The sequence below is a fragment of the Pezoporus flaviventris genome, unplaced genomic scaffold, assembly GCF_033815535.1.
Source record: "Pezoporus flaviventris isolate CSIRO_AGI_PZ_B2104156 unplaced genomic scaffold, CSIRO_AGI_Pfla_v1 ptg000046l, whole genome shotgun sequence".
NCBI lineage: Eukaryota > Metazoa > Chordata > Aves > Psittaciformes > Psittacidae > Pezoporus > Pezoporus flaviventris.
Window position 1 is genome coordinate 267,659 of NW_026892594.1, and position 17,235 is coordinate 284,893.

The 17,235-nt window shown below is 46.7% G+C and overlaps 1 protein-coding gene across 2 annotated transcripts in view; it reads left to right on the forward strand.

The window, feature by feature from the left end:
• UBE2H (ubiquitin conjugating enzyme E2 H) overlaps window positions 1–17,235 on the forward strand; it is a 53,536-nt gene that overhangs the window by 20,907 nt on the left and 15,394 nt on the right. Inside the window, exons 2-3 of one of the 2 annotated variants that reach the window (XM_061467926.1) lie at window positions 5,887–5,963; window positions 6,623–6,697. In XM_061467926.1, coding sequence (XP_061323910.1) covers window positions 5,887–5,963; window positions 6,623–6,697 — 152 coding nt within the window. Of the gene's footprint in view, window positions 1–5,886; window positions 5,964–6,622; window positions 6,698–17,235 lie in introns of those variants that run through there. The other variant, XM_061467927.1, reaches the window with a different exon arrangement.

Genomic DNA, 17,235 nt, shown 5'->3' on the forward strand with positions numbered 1-17,235 from the left:
TAGCTTGGGGGAAAATCCATGGGTTTTAATAGTCTGAATGGGTTTAGCCTGGTCTTCTCAAGAAGTTTGCTACAAACAGGGTGACTAAAAAGTGCTGCCTCTTTTTGCTCAAAGAAATCACGAGAGCTTTTTGTTCTTTGTAACCTTATCCACTTCTGAGTGTCCTTTCTTCTGGTGTGCTGCACGGATAGACAGGAGAGTGTGGAGAACACGAAATGTGGGTAAAGGACAGGGGCTTTCACATGGGGAAAATAAGAATACATATTTCTAATGGTTAAAGCATCGAATTGCAGATGCTGGGTGTGGTTTCATGTGCACAACTGGCACCTCAGGTAACTTTTATCAGGGAGTTTAGAGGAGGTGAGGAAGGTTTGGAGGCAGGGAGGTGATGGAGCTGAACCTGCCCTCTTGCTGCCCACGTATCAGCAGAACCAGTAACGCTGCTTGATCGTAAAGCTCCTTACAGATGACTGCAGGTTGAGTGTTTCTTACAGCGTAACACACTGCCTTTGTAAGAAAGTAAACAGAATAACCATCAGTCCCGATAGTAGAGGCTGTTTATGTTGCAAAACTCTGCTTGTAAATACTTCAGGATTCACACCTCTGATGCCTTAAAGAAGCAGAGTGGTGCTTTCTGAACCACAAGCAGCTGGAGTGGCACTCGCTGCCTGCAAAGCTCATCACAAAGGAAAAGATCAGCTGTATTAATCTCATTTTAAAACACCCTTTGTCACAAAATACAGCTGATTATTTTCTCAGAGATGGGTTCTCAGTGGCTCAGGTGGCAGAGCTGATTATATTGGGCTGCATCAAAAGGAGTTGATCCTACCCCTCTACTCTGGTGAGACCCTGCTTGCAGCACTGTGTGCAATTCTGGTGTCCTCAACATCAGAAGGACATGGAGCTGTTGGAGCAAGTCCAGAGGAGGCCATGAGGATGATCAGGGCCCGGAGCACCTCCCATATGGAGACAGGCTGAGAACTTGGGGCTGTTTAGCCTGGAGAAGAGAAGCTGTGTGGAGACCTCAGAGCAGCTTCCAGTGTCTGAACGGGGCTCAAAGGATGCTGGAGAGGGACTCTTCATAAGGCACTGTAGCGATAGGACAAGGGGTGATGGGTTCAAACTGAAACAGGGGAAGTTCAGGTTGGAGATAAGGAAGAAGTTCTTCCCTGTGAGGGTGCTGAGGCAATGGCACAGGGTGCCCAGAGAAGCTGTGGCTGCCCCATCCCTGGCAGCGTTCAAGGCCAGGTTGGACACAGAGGCTTGGAGCAAGCTGCTCTAGTGGAGGGTGTCCCTGCCCATGGCAGGGGTTGGAACTGGATGAGCTTTAAGGTCCCTTCCAACACAAACCGTTTTGTGATTCTGTTTATATTTTAAAGATACATAAGTGTGGTCTTCTGATTTTTTCCCTCAAATTCAGAGTGTTTTATTTGATGAGGTTCTTCACCTGGAAGAATAGCTGTAACCAAGCCTCTACGTAGCAGAAAGCATGGCAGAGATCCTAGAAGGTAGAAACTTGCTTTCTGGTAATGACCATTGACCTGTCTGTGACTTTGAGATGCACACAGATAAATATACAACTTTATTTTTCCCTTGGGCATTGCCTTTCTCCTCTGCCTCTTTCGGCTTAGGACAGGGTGCTCATGGCTATTTGTGTTGCTAGGCTTGCAAGAATGTTGTCAGTGAAGTATTTTTAGCTGGAAAACTGATGTATCCAAGCTTATAACGTAGATTAATTTAAAAGGAACTTAATGAAGGGTTTGTTGGAGTTGTTTTGCAGGCCATGAAAAAGCCACTCAACCCTGCGGACAGACCTGTATCTGTTGGCTGCGATGTTTAGCTGGGATTTGGGGAGATATGGGTGTGAAGTTGTATCCTACCATTACCTTTTTTATTACTACAAGGGAGACGCAGCTCTATAGTGGTGGGTGGCCCTGCACAAGGATGAGGGAATGGGAACTCATCCCTGGAACAGGCAAATCCACAGTGGCCACTCTCTTCCTGACTGATGGTCAGGCAGTCTCTCACTCTCCACATTTGAAAGGGTTTTGTCCCAAAGCAGAATAGGCAAAATGCTTTAAATCACTTCTCATTCTCACTGAAGAAACAATTTCCTACGAGCTCAAGCCTGAACAATAGAGCCTTGATCTTGATAGGGGGCTGTGGATGTTACTGTAATGCTAATACGTGCCACCGTTGGCCTTTGAGCTTCTGGCATATTTCAGGCACTATATAGGGAGCCTGTAATCAGCTACAGAAAAATTCCCTCCTGTCTCTCTCCTAGCAACCCCTTCTGAACTGATACTGGAAAAGAAGCTTGCTTTCCATATCAGCATCCAAGTATTTTCGACACTTGCTGTCATTGAAATTCTCATTAAGAGCCTTGGGACTAAGATAATTTACCTTCAGGTCCTCGGGATTCCTTTGGTGTTAAGGTAAAGCTTTTGAACTTCTAATCCATTAGAAACCTGACTTGTATTCCAGTTTTCCTCTTTTCCCTTGACTTCTACACTGGCTGTATCTGACACCAAGTCAAATTAGCATCCTGAGATGATAAGGAGATAAAAGCAGCAAGGCCAGAAGTCACTGGACTCGTAGGAGCAAGCCGAGAGTCCCGAAAGGGATTTGGCTGTGGTTTTGTTAAAACATTTTAGCACTTGTGATGTGTTACAGACTGGATTTGTAGCTCTATAATTTTGACCCCATATACGCCCAGTGTAGCTCATGCCCTGCTGTGGAAATAAGACAGACTGCTCATACCAGTATGAACCACTGGATTGCCACTGGAATTGAGAACGTTGAAGTCTTTAGGGAAGGGAAGTTCGTTGTGCCCTAGGCACAACCTGGTTCCTTAAGTCTCGTGGGTCTCCAAACTGGCAGCTCTTGGATCTGAGACGGTTGATTTACTGCTGTTTGAAACGTGTTTGGAATGGGATTCATTTGGGATTATGGAAGGTATTTGAGCTGAGAAAATTGTTGAGTCGGGGCCTGTGTTCTTTACTCAGATACATTCCATGAGCTGTGGTGGTAGAGCTTTCTCTGGGATCAGGATTGGAGTCCTCTGAACTTGTCAGGTCCCTTCTGCTGTTCCTCTGTGCTCTTCCCTTGTGCTGTTAGAGAGTTTCCTGTCTAGCTTTGTGGGATGGGGAAAGCTTGAGCTCTTCCTCTGGTTCCTGGTCTTCCTGGAGTCCCAAGTGCTTACTTTTGTGAAGACTTCTTGGAGAGGGAAGGAGCTCCTAGGGTGTAAATGTTCTTTCTGTAATTGCTTCGTGTACTTCCCTGACTAGTGCTCTCAATCACTTTGTTAGTGGGATTTTTGAGATGCTGGCACATGGAATTCACCTTGTGCCCAGGAAAAAAGGACTTCCCCAGCTACCTTATTTCTGCTATTGCATTTCCAGAGACTTCCCCTGGGTAGATACAAGAGCTTTATTGCTGAAAATTACTTTGTTTGTCCTTAATCTCTTGTATCATGTCAGTAAACAATGTGGTTGTTCCCAAACCTCCCATCTGCCTCCCAATACATTTCCCTTTTGTCAACTTAACTCATTTACTACTTCATTGGGGTATTTTGTAGGACTTTTAGGCCCTTGCCACAGCAGGGCCAGTAGTCAAATATGGCACCACGTTGCTTACTAATAGTCTTCTGAAGTTGGGAACACCAGGAGTGAGCCTGAGTGCAGAAAGCTCTGCTTTAATTTATGGTCAGTGTTAACTTGCAGAGCATCACAGCCTTCAGCTGCTCAGGAGCTGGCTCTGAGGACCAGGCTGGGAGAGCTGCTTTTTATTAAGTGGGACTTGATTTAGTCCTAAGTCAAACCATTTGTATTTAACCTGATCCATGGTGCTGCTGTAAGTGTTATCATACTTCAGCACTAAACGTTTGTGTAAGAGCCTGTTTCTCAACCTGGAGTAGTTGTCCCTTAGATGAGTGTGTACATTTTAACCTCAGTTGAGCCTATATTTAAAACCTCCTATCGTAGCACTGGCTGACATGATCTGGTGACCAGTGTTCCTTAATGCCAGCTCTGAAGCACGCTGCAATGCTTGGTTGTATATATATGACACTAAGCTCCTCTCTGCAAACCTGGAGGGATGGAGCTATTCCCAGAGATGCCTGTTGGCTTTTAGGGAGAGAAATGACTTGCATTTGGGGCATTTAGGCATGGATTTGCCCTTTGTGAGCTGCTCTTGGGTTACTGCCAGATACTTGCTGCCATTTCACTGTAGGGCAGAGCAGCTTATGCTGAACCAAGAGAACTCTTGAGCCAAACCAGACTCTTTTCCCTCCCCATGAGAATGAGGGGAAGAAGGAGGTTGTTGCATCCAAACTCTCTTGGAGCTGGCACTGTGGGGAAACTCCATCCAATCTGGGAGCCATTGTACTTGAGGAACTGTAATAAATCCGGAGGAGCACACACAGAGACTGCTGGGATTGAATTGGTACTTTGGGATACAGAAGCCTCTTCTTTTAGTTTGTGACGCACCTTAAGCAGATTTAATGGATCATCATGTGAGTTCAGGGATAGACCAGAGCTGAGATTTGCTCCTAGGAGTCGGTCCTGGGCAGTTACATTCCTGATGGATCAGGAATATTCAAGTGAGTGTATGTGTGTGTGCCCAGTGCCATGAAGGCACACAGAGGAGAGCTTTGTGGGCAAATCTTGTGCCTTGAAAGCAGAAAACCTTTTGCATCAGTGAAAAGTCATGGTTGTTAAAGGGAACCTGCCTTCAGTTCCTCTTAGCCTGAGTGTTTCTGCCAAGCTCACTGCTGTGATGTGAAGGATCTCATGTTTGATATTCTCTGTTCTTGCTCCCTTCCCTCAAACAGGGGCAGAGCTGCTGCAGTCTGAAGTTCAGGTGGGAATAAACCTTTGATTTTCCTCCTGCTCCGTGTTTTTTCTGATGCTTCCCTCATAATTCATATTGAGATTATTGATTAAAGGCAATTGCTGTAGGATATTATTCACAATCCATTAACCCTGATTTAGAGCAGGATTCTTCAGCAAGCTCAGGTGCTGAAACATCACCTTTAATTGTTTTCACTGAACCTTACTTGAAATGAAGATTTCTTGCCTCTCTGTTCATATTCCCCTCTTCCCAAAGCACTGCTGCTTTGATTCTTGCCTTTCAGTGTTGAGAAATACACTTGTTCTTCTCACACTGTGCCTCATAATCTCACCCTTCTGCCATGTCTCCAAAGACACGGAGGTTTTTGGTCTCACAAAGTCAGATTAACATGAGATTGTCATCATTTGCATCGTAGCTGCGGGAGGCCATCTGACAGTGCCGAAGGCAGCCAAGGAGAATTGAGTTCATCAGCTCTTGCGTTTGTCAGAGCATAGTTCTGCTCCTCTCATCAGGGCAAGAGAGGAAAGGTTTCTATGTGAGTGGTCTGTGCTTTGTGGCTCAGCTCCTGAGCACTGGAGAGAGGTCTGAGTCCTCACCTCACCTCCAAGCCTTGCCCCTTGGGTTCATGTCTGTGTGTGGTGAGGCTTTGGGGCTAGTTCTAGACTTTTAGCTCCCTTCCACAGTCCAAATACATGTCAAATATGCCTCTGACAGGGACTCATTGTCCTCTTAAATCGGAGTTTATGCTGCATGCAAGTAGATGGAAACACTGAGCAGCTCGGAGAGGAAGGGAGAAATCATCTCAAGATTGCTGAGCACAGGGGGAGGGATTCTTTATCCTTAGAACAGGCTTTTACTAATGTCATTGTGGTGGCGTGGTCACTTGCATGTGTCAAGATGCTTAAACTGCACGTTGTAGCGTAATCTGAAGATTTGTGTTGAAACTATTTGGTTTGACAGGCTTCTGGTTGCCCATATCTGAGTAAATGGGTTTTATTTCCCAGCCAGAATGTTTTCCTTTACTTAATACATCAGTATTGAGAGCAAGCACGAAGTCACAATCTTAGGAGGACTCAATGAATTTGTTGTGAAGTTTTATGGACCACAAGGAAGTAAGTGTATGACCCAGCCCTTCTATAAAAACAAGCTAATGGTGGGGAACACTGAAATGACACATTCCTTGGGAGTGGAAGAAATGATGAGCAAATCTAAATGGGGCTGAGAAATCAAAGGGTAGCAGTGTTGGAAGGCTATTCAAGGGCGGGGAGAAACACAGCAGTGAGCAGTAATGCAGATGAACCATCTCCCTTGGAGCTGAGCAGAGCCTTTGGACAGCTAAGCCCTCTGCTATGGCCTTCAGCATTGTTCCATTGATTCTTAGCTTTTCTAGACCTGGCTCATAAATTTTGCATCAGTCATCGGAATTTTTGGTGGAGTTTGTAATACAAATGGCTTTTCTAATGCCAAGCTCACAAGTCAGGTCTCCAGTGTGCCCTAATATAGTTAACATCTCTAAAAGTAAGTAGATTATTCCAAAGTCTGTGTTTTGAAGAAGCTCTTGTGCCTTTGTGCTGAGATCTGCTGCAGTATCAGTTAAAATCATGGATTTCCTGTCAGGCAGCACAGGAAAAAGGCTTTTACCGTAGGAGGTTTGATATAAATCTTAGCCCCTGATGGAGCCAAGTATTCATCCAAAGCTGTGTTTTGCTTCATGTTGCAGTTCTGTTTCTTCTCTATGAAGTGTCTAACACCTGCATTTCTTTCTTTGCAGCACCATATGAAGGTGGAGTGTGGAAAGTTAGAGTCGACCTTCCTGATAAATACCCTTTTAAATCGCCATCTATAGGTAACTAATAACCACTTCTAATCAAAATCATGTTGCTGTTTGTGCAGGAGAGATCACTGCTTGCAGCACTGTTGCAGGTGAAGTTGTATCAACCCTCAGTGCAAGCAGAAGATCTTTACTTTAGGTCTGCAGAATGCTGTATCATAGATAGCCAGATACCACATGCTAAGCAGAGAGGAAGTTTGGTCTTTTGGCTGAACGCTTAGGAGCTGGAAATGGGATTTGGTCACACATTTATGTGTGGATGAACTGAGTCTCTCGCCATGTGTGGTTTTAATTATAGCTCCATTCATGGGAAAGGTTCAGGATACCACAATGAGTGGTAGAGCCTGTTTATGTAAAATGACTCTCTTAGTATGGAGAACAAAGACCTTGGTGCATGTTCATGGTTTTGGGGTGAACCTAGCTTTTGGCATGTCCAGAAGTGGATGGAAGTGAACCTTCTGTACTCTTGGACTGGATGAAGCATATGTGGAAGAGCATGAAGCAGGGACCTCTCCCAAGAAATCTGGCAACTGGCTGGACTGGTCAGCCGTGTTTCACTTCTGAGTTTGATAAGGAAATGTTCTTTAGCCTGTATCCATGCTGCCTTTGTCCTTGGGTAACGGTGCTCAGATGTCTTCGGTAGACAGCTTTATTGCAGTCACTTAAGCTCTAAATAAAATAGCAAACAGTGCTTGAAAAACTGGAGCAGATGCATGAAGTTCCAACATCTCTATTCTGGCTTATGAAGTAAGTGCTGGTAACTCAGTGACATGGCACTTCTCCATCAGAAGGGTGTGCTTGTGGTTCAAGCCACAGAGGACTGGAAAGAATGGAGAAGACTGCCTGAGGAGAAATGATGTGGAAACTTGACTAAATGGGTTGGACAAGATGGGTCCCTTCCAATATCAACATCCTGATTTGGAGTTGATAAGTATTAGCTGCTTTCTTAAAATACTCTTCCACTGAGAGTGCCTTCTATTTAAGCTCTCTGGTGTGAAAAATAATCTGGCTAGTTCCAAATATGAACTGTGCCTTTTTGGAAAGAGCAACACTGGGTTTACACTATCCTTTAGCTTTGCTTACTGCTGAGACTTTAACTGAACCACAGAGACAAGCACACAGCTGAGTAACAACACAGTGGTGCTGTAACTATGTGAACCCTTTTGCCCTTCCTCTTGAGTCAACTCTGAAATTTGCTATAGACCTCTTGGGTTAGAGACCACTTATGAGATCCACAGCGTGTTATTTGGTGCCAGTCATTTCCCTGCTGCGCATCAGGGTACTGTCATATTGGCAGTCTGAAATGTGGGCTGGCTACAGACAAACTCACCATTTAAACCCAGTTTCTTGCTGTTCATTGCTTTGGTGCTGGTCTACTCAAGATGTGTTTTTCTCTCTCCTGATGTTCTGTCTGTGCGTATTAGAAATGAGGGTTGCTGCCTTAAAGCAAAACCAAACCTTCTTTCCAGTAGCCTTTGAAGGCATTCAGCTGAACATTGGCCAGGCTCTTGTAACTCCATTGTGCTGTTGATTTAGGCTCTGGTTAGCTGCATGGAAGGTGGTAGCTTTGACCTTTGGGTGGTTTGGCTTGGAGGCTGTTTCGTGCTGGTTGGGAGTAAACTGGGATCAGAGTGAACCCAGCTGCACTTTCAGAACGGACACCACGAGGATGGCCTTTCCTCTTGTGAGGTGGGGTGGGGTGGATGTGCAGGGAGTTGTTTTCTGCTTAAATGATCACAGAATCACAGCCTGGTTTGGGGTGGGAGGGACCTTAAAGCTCCTCCAGTTCCAACCCCTGCCACAGGCGGGGACACCTTCCACTAGAGCAGCTTGCTCCAAGCGCTTGTGTCCAGCCTGGCCTTGAACGCTGCCAGGGATGGGGCAGCCACAGCTTCTCTGAGCACCCTGTGCCAGCACCTCAGCACCCTCACAGGGAAGAACTTCTGCCTAAGAGCTCATCTCAGTCTCCCCTCTGGCAGGTTAAAGCCATTCCCCCTTTTCACTGCATTGCTCTGGCCCTTTTAATGTTGCTTTTGTCTTCTTTCAGTACAGCAGTTTTCTGTTATACCCACTGTGTGGCAACTGTTTTATTCTGGACTCATAAGACCTTTTCGCATGCTTCCCTCTCTCTCTGTGAGTCTATTTCAGTGGCTGGAAACCACCTCTTTTCTTTCTAAGCTGCCCAAATGCTGGCTCTTGCTCTGGGGCTTTGCCTTGCTCTGTGCTGGGCAAGGGCTGCTGGAAGTGCAGGTTCACTCCCAAGTGAAGCAGTGTGCAGCTGAGGTTTCAGGTTGAATAAACAGTTGTTGCTAGACAAGAACTGGCTTAGCAAAGCAGGGCTCAGCTCTGCTGTGAGGAGGAAGGAGTGGAAGTGCCAAGGAGAGAGCTGGGACCTGTGGGAGCTCCCAGCCAGCTGCAGGAAGAGGTTTGTTTTGCTTTGTCTGGTTCCCATCTCTGCTGCCCCAGCCCAGCTTATCTGGAGGGGCCAGGGCTGAGTGATGTCTCATCCCCTTCCTCTGGGACAGCCTGATCTCCACACCACTGCTCTGGGGGCAGGCTCAGTGTGCAGTGCCTGATACTGCTGGATTTGGCATTACAGATAGCTCCAGAGCAAGGTTTCATCCCAGCTGCGCTGGGAGCATTCACAGGCTTGTAAATGACGTGATCCTCTCCTAGATCTGCGTGTTCCAATGAGCAAGGGTCTCCTAACCTAGCAGGAGTTGGGATTGAGCTCCGGATAACGCAGGGGTAGGAATTGGTAGGGAAGAAACTTGCTGTGACAATCTCTGATGCGAAGGAGGTAGAAGTGAAGGATTTCAGAGGTGGTAGATTCTGTAAAGAGACAGAAGGTCATCTAAAGCACTCATGGAGCTTGTTTGCAAACCTTGTCTTCTCGCCACCACATGGCTCCCGCTGTGGTGATGACATGCAGAGTTCACATTGTAGAAGTCACTCACTAGCTTGTATAAAGTATAGAATGCAGCAGATTCTTTTCCTTTCATAAATTACAGTTTTATGCTGAAGCTTAAAGCAGAAGTGATGCCCTTGCAGCTTTCCTTGTTCCTTTTACTGTAGGCTAACGTTTTCTTTCCATCCTAATGCAGTCTTGAGCATGGTATGGGCTTTTTGCAACAAAGAACATGATGGGTTGAAGCATATCCATGAGTTCTAGAGAGCTGCTTCTGACAAATAACTGCTAATAGTTGCTTTCTAGTCTGTTCAAATTGCCTTTATCCCACCATAAGTATAAGGTACATGAAAACTTGGTGTTCTCTTCTAAGTGTGACTGACAAACCTGAATAGAAAAGGGTTTTAAAGTGGGCTTCAGATTTGTCATCTGGAGAGGTGAGGCCCTATTCTTAAACCTTAAATGAGCGGTGGTCTTCTTCACTATTGAGGGTCTTCAGCAGAAGCCTTTGCTCAGTGTGGTGGCTCTTCTGCCATATCTTAGCTCCCTTTCCCCATCCATAGCTCCCTTCTCAACTACGTGTGGCATTCACTTCCTGCCCTGCTCAGGTTGGTAGTTATTGCTGTAGTCTGTTAAATGGTGCTGCTCCAGCGACAGCATTCTCCTGGCAGTGTGGGTAAATGTCTCTGCTTAAAGACCTAAACCAATCCTGGAATCTCTGTGAAAAGAGCCATTCCTGGGAGAGGTTCTGGTGTTTCAGCATGTCCTGCAGTATCTCTCTGGTGTTTCTGGCACTGCCTGTTCCTTGCTTCCTCTTTGCTGTGTAATCTGACAGATCCCATATTGGTGCAGGGTGATTTTTTTGCCTAACAAAATCTATACAACATAGAGGAAGAAGGGGAATATGCATCCTGGAAGAACACAGATCTAACCAGAGCCAGATGTGGGGCTGTCATCTTGGCTCTGGGCTCGAGTGCTCCTGTTGAGATGAACTAACTCCACTCATCATACCTAAATAGCCACATCTTCAGGTTGGAAACAAAACTGAACTTGAGCGCTTTGGTAAAACAAACCCAATTCCTGAAGCCAGGGAATGCTGCTGTTCCCGAGCCTTTTATCAATGTAAAGATCCCTGTGTGCTTATGAGGACCCAAAGCACTCCCCTGCTAGATGTTTGGTTCCATTTCTGCTGTCACCCAGACAATGTGTTTTGAGCTGTTGATGATTTCAGTAACCCTCTTGGCACAGCTCCGCTGCTTTTCCCTTTCCTCTGGGACTGAATATCTTAAGGGGAACTTTCTGCTTAGTCTGTTCCTGCTTTTCCAAAGGGGAGTTGTGAAGTACTTCAAGTCCTGTTCGGAGCTCCCAGGTCATGAGAAGACTTTGTGTAACTCCTGCATGTTTTTAATCAGTCCATATTCCTGCCAAGAGCCGGAGATTAACGCTCTTTGATGCCATAAACATGGAAAGAAGCACAGTGGGAATGTCCTGCTCTGCTCAGATGATAAGAGCAGTAGTAACATACGAACCTGGGAGCCTGGGCTCTTACCTGACAGCACGGTGGCGCTTATTTTATTGCTCAAATCTACAGGAATATTAGGCCAACACTGGCTTCTTAATAATCAAATGTCAGAGCTTGTGTACAATATGCTCAGAGCCTCCATTTCTCAAATCACTTCTGTATATTTATCCCCAGCTCTCATTTTCCTTCCATCTCTGTCCCAGTTAGCTGCAGATAGCTTGCATTTAGATTTCACCTTTCTCAAAGTGTTTTGCTGAACCAAATGGTCAGTATACGCACAAAACACATGGAAGTATGTGTGGATGTGTACATCTATCACAAGACACTGTGGCAGCCAATAGAGGAATGAAGAGGTGTTTAGCTCCAGCCAGGATTTAACGGATCTCTCCTGGCCTGTGCTTTTGAACTGCAGCTATTTTTATTCCAGCTCCTCTCTGGATTGCCTTACATTTTGCTGCGTAGAATTTCATGAGTCACTTATTGCCTGTGACCATTCTGAGCTTGCTCTTCCCTCTCTGTTGCCCCTTAGTCTGACCTATAAGTGATGGGAAAACGCTGCTGCTTTCAAAGGTGCTTTGGCTTTGTCTGAGGGGAAAAATGAGACACCTAAAGGTAGTTTGTATCCCTATCTCCACTCCTGTCTGACGCACAGCTCTGCCCCCTCTGCAGACTCCCTGCTACAGTCAGAGAATGGGAAGATACTGATAAAATGGGGTAGGTGTTTTCAGCCTGACTTGGCACAAATTCACTGTGTTCTGGGCCAGACTCTGAAGCCTGGGTGATGGTGCACCTAAGCAATGAGATGAACTGATAGTGGGCAATTGCTGTGTGCTAAGATCTGGATGTTCTTCCAGAGACTGCTGCTCTTAGCACCAGTGTGAGTGTGTGGATGCAGCTTTTCAGCTTCCAAGGACCACTCAGTGATTGACTCTGAGCAGGAGGTCTGGAGTTTACAGCTCTGCCGCTATTTTCCATCAGCTGCAGCTGTGGTTTTCTGTCCTGATCTTTGCCTCATGAAGCTGCCACGGAATTATTTATGGTATTGTTTTGAAAAGCTGCAAGAATTTGAGTGTGGTAATAGAAATTGTTCTAGTTCTGTTAGCAAGCTGATGTTACACAGCACCTCACACCACTGCCATGCAGTGAATGCCTCTGTGCTGAGCACACAGTGTTGTATTTGACTTCAGAGTCCTAACTCTGAACCCAGAGTTAATGCTCTGAATGGATTCCTAACTTCCAAATTTCATTAAGAAAGGAATCTTTGCTTTTGTCAGTGAGATCTTAGTGACCTGAGCACTGGACAAGGTGCATACCGCCAAGGTAGGCAGATCCTACATGTGGGCATGGTGTACAAGGAGGTTGGAGAAGGACTTTGGATGAGGGCCTGGGGGGACAGGACAACGGAATGGCTTTAACCTGCCAGAGGGGACACTGGGATGAGCTCTTAGGCAGAAGCTCTTCCCTGTGAGGGTGCTGAGGCACTGGCACAGGGTGCCCAGAGAAGCTGTGGCTGCCCCATCCCTGGCAGTGTTCAAGGCCAGGTTGGACACGGGCTTGGAGCAAGCTGCTCTAGTGGAAGGTGTCCCTGCCTGTGGCAGGGGCTGGAACTGGATGAGCTTTAAGGTCCCTTCCAACACAAACTATCCTGTGATCTATGATCTTGTGCCCTTCAGATGGTAAACAGCCACGTGCTAAACCAGTTGCTCCACTGCAGAGGGGAACAGGTATTAAGTTGAGTACTGGGGGCAGAGGTCTTGCTCTTGTGCCCTCTCCCTATACCCTACCACAGTTTCTCAACCCATGGTGCGTGGCAGGCTCATGATCACAAGAACTTTGTCCCTGAAATGAGTGCAGTGTGTTTTTAAAAGTAATAATTAAATGTATGTTCCCCTGTAGGCTTTGGGGTGTTTGGGGAGGGGGGAGTTAAAAACATCAAGTTTAGACCAATCTTATCTGGCCATTTGGCAACACTGCACAAGTACATGGGTGATCTTTTTCCATTAGGCAGGTTGTTTGGTGGTTTAAAAGCAGCAGAGGGAAAGGCCTGCTCTTGACCTCTCTGTGCTGTACATAAGCTTTTTGTGTGCTGATCTCTCTGCATATAGTTCTGCTCCAAGCTTCAGGTGGTCACCTAAGCCACACTGATTTGGTGTGGCATTTAAAACTCACTGCAACCACCTTCCCACCTCACCAGCCAGCCAGTCTGACCCATTTCCTCAGTTGGCCTTAATCTCCCATGGAAAAGGAAACTTAGAGGCTGGTCAGTCTTGCCCCACTGAAAAGTCAGGAGCTGTGACATAACACTTGTCCCATCAACTGTTGGCACCATAGTGTCACACAGATGTGAATGTGCTGTCAAAGTTGTTCAGGTAGAGAAGTGCCCAGCTGGCTTTATTATGTGAGCAATGAGAGCCAACATGTGGGCAAGCAGTGGTGAGTTTGGGAAGGGTGAATAGATAGAAACCAGCTCCACATTCCCCAGAGCCAGTGGGAAGTCCTCTTGCATTGATTGTTGGTGTGGGTTGGTCCCCCTGAGCAAGAAGAGGCAATGCTGGGAAGTTGGGATGTACTGAATTGCTGCTTTTCCTCCCTCCACGTGCTTCCACAGGGCTAGCAGCAATAGCATCACTTGGATGAGAGAAAAAATGTCCCTTTTGGGGACCTCTCACCCTAACCTACCAACTCAGCTGGGTAAGATGAGCACCAGGCCACCTGCTGAAGTGCTGCTTGTTGGATCACAGCGAGCTCCTGACTCGGACGAGAAGGACGTAGGAGTGCAGAGAGGGTTCCGCTGCTGCAGAACAGTGTTGTGCAGATGGAGCTGTGGAAGGAGCGAGTAGGAAGTCTCCAGCCCAAGACTTTGATCCCTCTTATCTCCAAGTTTTGAGTCCATTTTGCCTGAATGGAAGATGAGCAACCTGCTCTAGTGGAAGGTGTCCCTGCCTGTGACAGGAGGGTTGGAACTGGATGAGCTTTAAGGTCTCTTCCAACCCAAACCATTCTGTGGTTCCATGGAGTCTGTACCAAGGTAGGGAACCTGACTACAGGACAAGAGGTGCCTTGGGAGTCCTCTGTGTTCCCCAAGTTATCCTGGGGCTCTTGCTCTCAGAGAGAAACTTGCTGGCAAAGCAGCTTATGACAGCAGGTTGGTTCTCAAGTGCTTTCAAGCCATTTCTTGGGAGCCTTAGTCTGGAGTTGTCCAAGAGTTGGTCCCTCACTACAAGACAGACATTGAGGTGCTGGAGTGGGGCCAGAGAAGGGCACTGGAGCTGGTGCAGGGCCTGGAGCACAAGTGTGATGGGGAAGGGCTGAGGGACCTGAGGGGTTCAGTCTGGAGAAGAGAAGGCTCAGGGGGCACCTGATTGCTGCCTACAACTGCCTGAGAGGAGGATGGAGCCAGGAGGGGCTGGGCTCTGCTCCCAAGGAACAAGGGATGGGACAAGAGGAAACGGCCTCAAGCTGCACCAGGGCAGGTTTAGATGGAGCTGAGGAACAATTCCTTCCCCAGAGGGTGCTCAGGCATTGGAACAGGCTGCCCAGGGCAGGGCTGGAGTCACTGTCCCTGCAAGTGGTTCTTAGACACACCAAAGTCTGCAATTCCTCCCTATTTCTGCTCTGGTTTTGCTCACCGGGTGTGTTCAGCTGTCACCCAGCCACAGGACTTGATCCTCAGCTACAGGTCAAGGCCCTTGATGTTCAGCCCCATCCATGGTTGATGTGCAAGCACAGTAAGAGAACTTCATCTCACCCTGGAGCACATGATGCTGCTGGAGCTTTATGCATGTCCCTGTGTTTGCAGCACCAGGCAGATTGACAGCCTTTCAGTGAGCTGATTTTTATTTAGAACTACTATTCAAAGGTTTTTGTCCACCCAAGGACTCATTTCTGCAGGGCTGTTGCTGAAATACCAGCCTGTTTGAAGGTCAGCATCTGCATATTGGCCTCAGCATCTTCCAGTGTCAGAACAGGTGCTTCCCTCTCTGGTGTGTAACCCCTTTGTGGATGTATAGGGGTTTTTACCCTGTTATCACCCCAGGGCAGTTTGTCCATATAGATTTTAGGCAGTCTTGCTTTCTACCTTTGAAACCAACCCTGGAGCTCAGTGCCTCTATGGAAAGGGTGGACTGCAGCCACTCTGCTGCTCAGATTCCTCCTGAGCTTTGACTTTTCCGCAGTTCAGTGTGAACATTGGGTTTAAATGTTAAATAAGGGTTTACAACCAGTCCTGCAGACAGACTCACCACTGCTGAGTCTGTGACCTTGACTCCATGCTTCAGGCCATGGTGAGAGCCCAAAATCAAGCGCCTGTCCCTTGGCACCCGTTGTGGACCCCTCGCCTTGAGTTGTGCACAGTGTATTAACTGGGGTGTGCTGTGTTCATGACTGGCAGTAAACCTGCTCCAGTGTTTATGCTGGCTTGGGAGTGCTGGTTTTCCTTACTCCTGGCTTCCTCTTTAAATTGGAGTTTCATTTTGACATGGATGTTTGTGCTGCTTTGTCTTTTGTGGGTGTAAAGCTACATATCAGAGCAAGCTGGGATTACTGGAGCGATGTTGGTGCCTTACTGCTGCAGGAAGCTTTACACTTCAAATACAGGAGGAGATAATGGTTTGGGCTTATTTCTAGGTCAGGAAAAAGAAAGATATGAACAGGAACATAGCTGCTTTTCGCCTGGGCAGTTTATATCTGTAGGAGAATGAGACTGGGAGGACCTTGGAGAGTTGCAAGGTGTAACAACCTATGAAGTAGGGAGTACAGGGAGAGGATGTTTGTGTTCTTTCTTGAAGAACAACTGTTTCTCACTGTCATTGGTCTTAAGCTTTCCAAATGAAAGAAGGGATTGTGCCTTGCTTGGGTGGATGCAAAGATCACGGAGAGAGAATTACAGATCTCTAGCACAGGAGCTGCTCAAGCAGACACCATAATCTCTTCTCCATGGGTATGGAGCGCAGCTTAAATGCCAAAGTGTGTGAAGGAGGAGTTGACCCAGACCTTACAGGTGGGTTTCCAGCACAGCTGCAGGTGACTGTGGTAGAGGATACTGAGAAATAGGTGAGATGATCACAAACCCAAAATGAGAGAAGGCAGAGAAATGCCTGTGTCTGGCTGGATTAAAGACAGACACTCTGTGTTCCAGATTACCAGAACAGAGTGTGTTTAATTCAGCAGGTCTACACATTGCCATCCTATTCTTGTTACTTGGTGTCTTCCCCCATCCTCTCTTCTGTTCTGCTTTAGCAGAAGCTTAACTTTTCCTTCCTGTTTTCTCCCCTAAGAGACAGCCAGGATTTAGAATCGGGATCAGTGCTCTCTGCAGCTCTCCAGTGCCAGCATAATGGATCCATGACCTGATTTAAACTTGTGAGAGCTGCCATAATGTAAATATTTGATGGAACTTCCTTTTTTGAGCCTGCTTTAGTGTTTCAAGCTGAATGATGGCAAGGTAAAAAGATGCTTGTTAGCATGGGTTTATTTATGCAGGTTTTGGTGGTTCCTGTAGAGATTGTTCTGGCTTCGGGCAGCGTTTCAGCCCTCTGTTGTATTTATGCAAAACCCAAGCAGAACAAGTAAACATGGAATGATATTTGTGTCATAATACGTGGAAAGAAAGGGAGTTAAATCCATATGTCAGCTCTTACCCCAGATGGGAACCATGCTGTTCCTCAAATCACGATTGCTGCTTGTTTGGGCAGAGATGGTGCATCAGTGCTAGTGCCATGTCTCGTCTGGAATGGCTGGATAAAGGAAGGGGGGTTCCTGGATGACACACAGGGATGTATTTCTTCTGGAGAGATTTCTGTGTGGTTTTGAGTCCTGGAAGGAGCTTTGGAAATGGATTGAGTCAATACCCAGACCTAAATTTCTCACCCATTTATATAAACATGGACCTTTGTGAGAAGAAATCGTTGCTGTTGGCTTAAGTAGATTATTCCTTGTTGCAGGAAGGTACAGTTCCCACGTGGACAATGTCTGTAGGGCTTTACAGGCTGCAGAATGGAGGTACAACAGAGGAAAGAAGGTTTTATTTTTAAGTTCTGGATCTGGAAGCAGCTGAACCTGGTGCTGATCCAAGGCTGCTGCAGCCCTTCTGGGCAGAGCCCAAATGATTTGGCCAAGCCAACA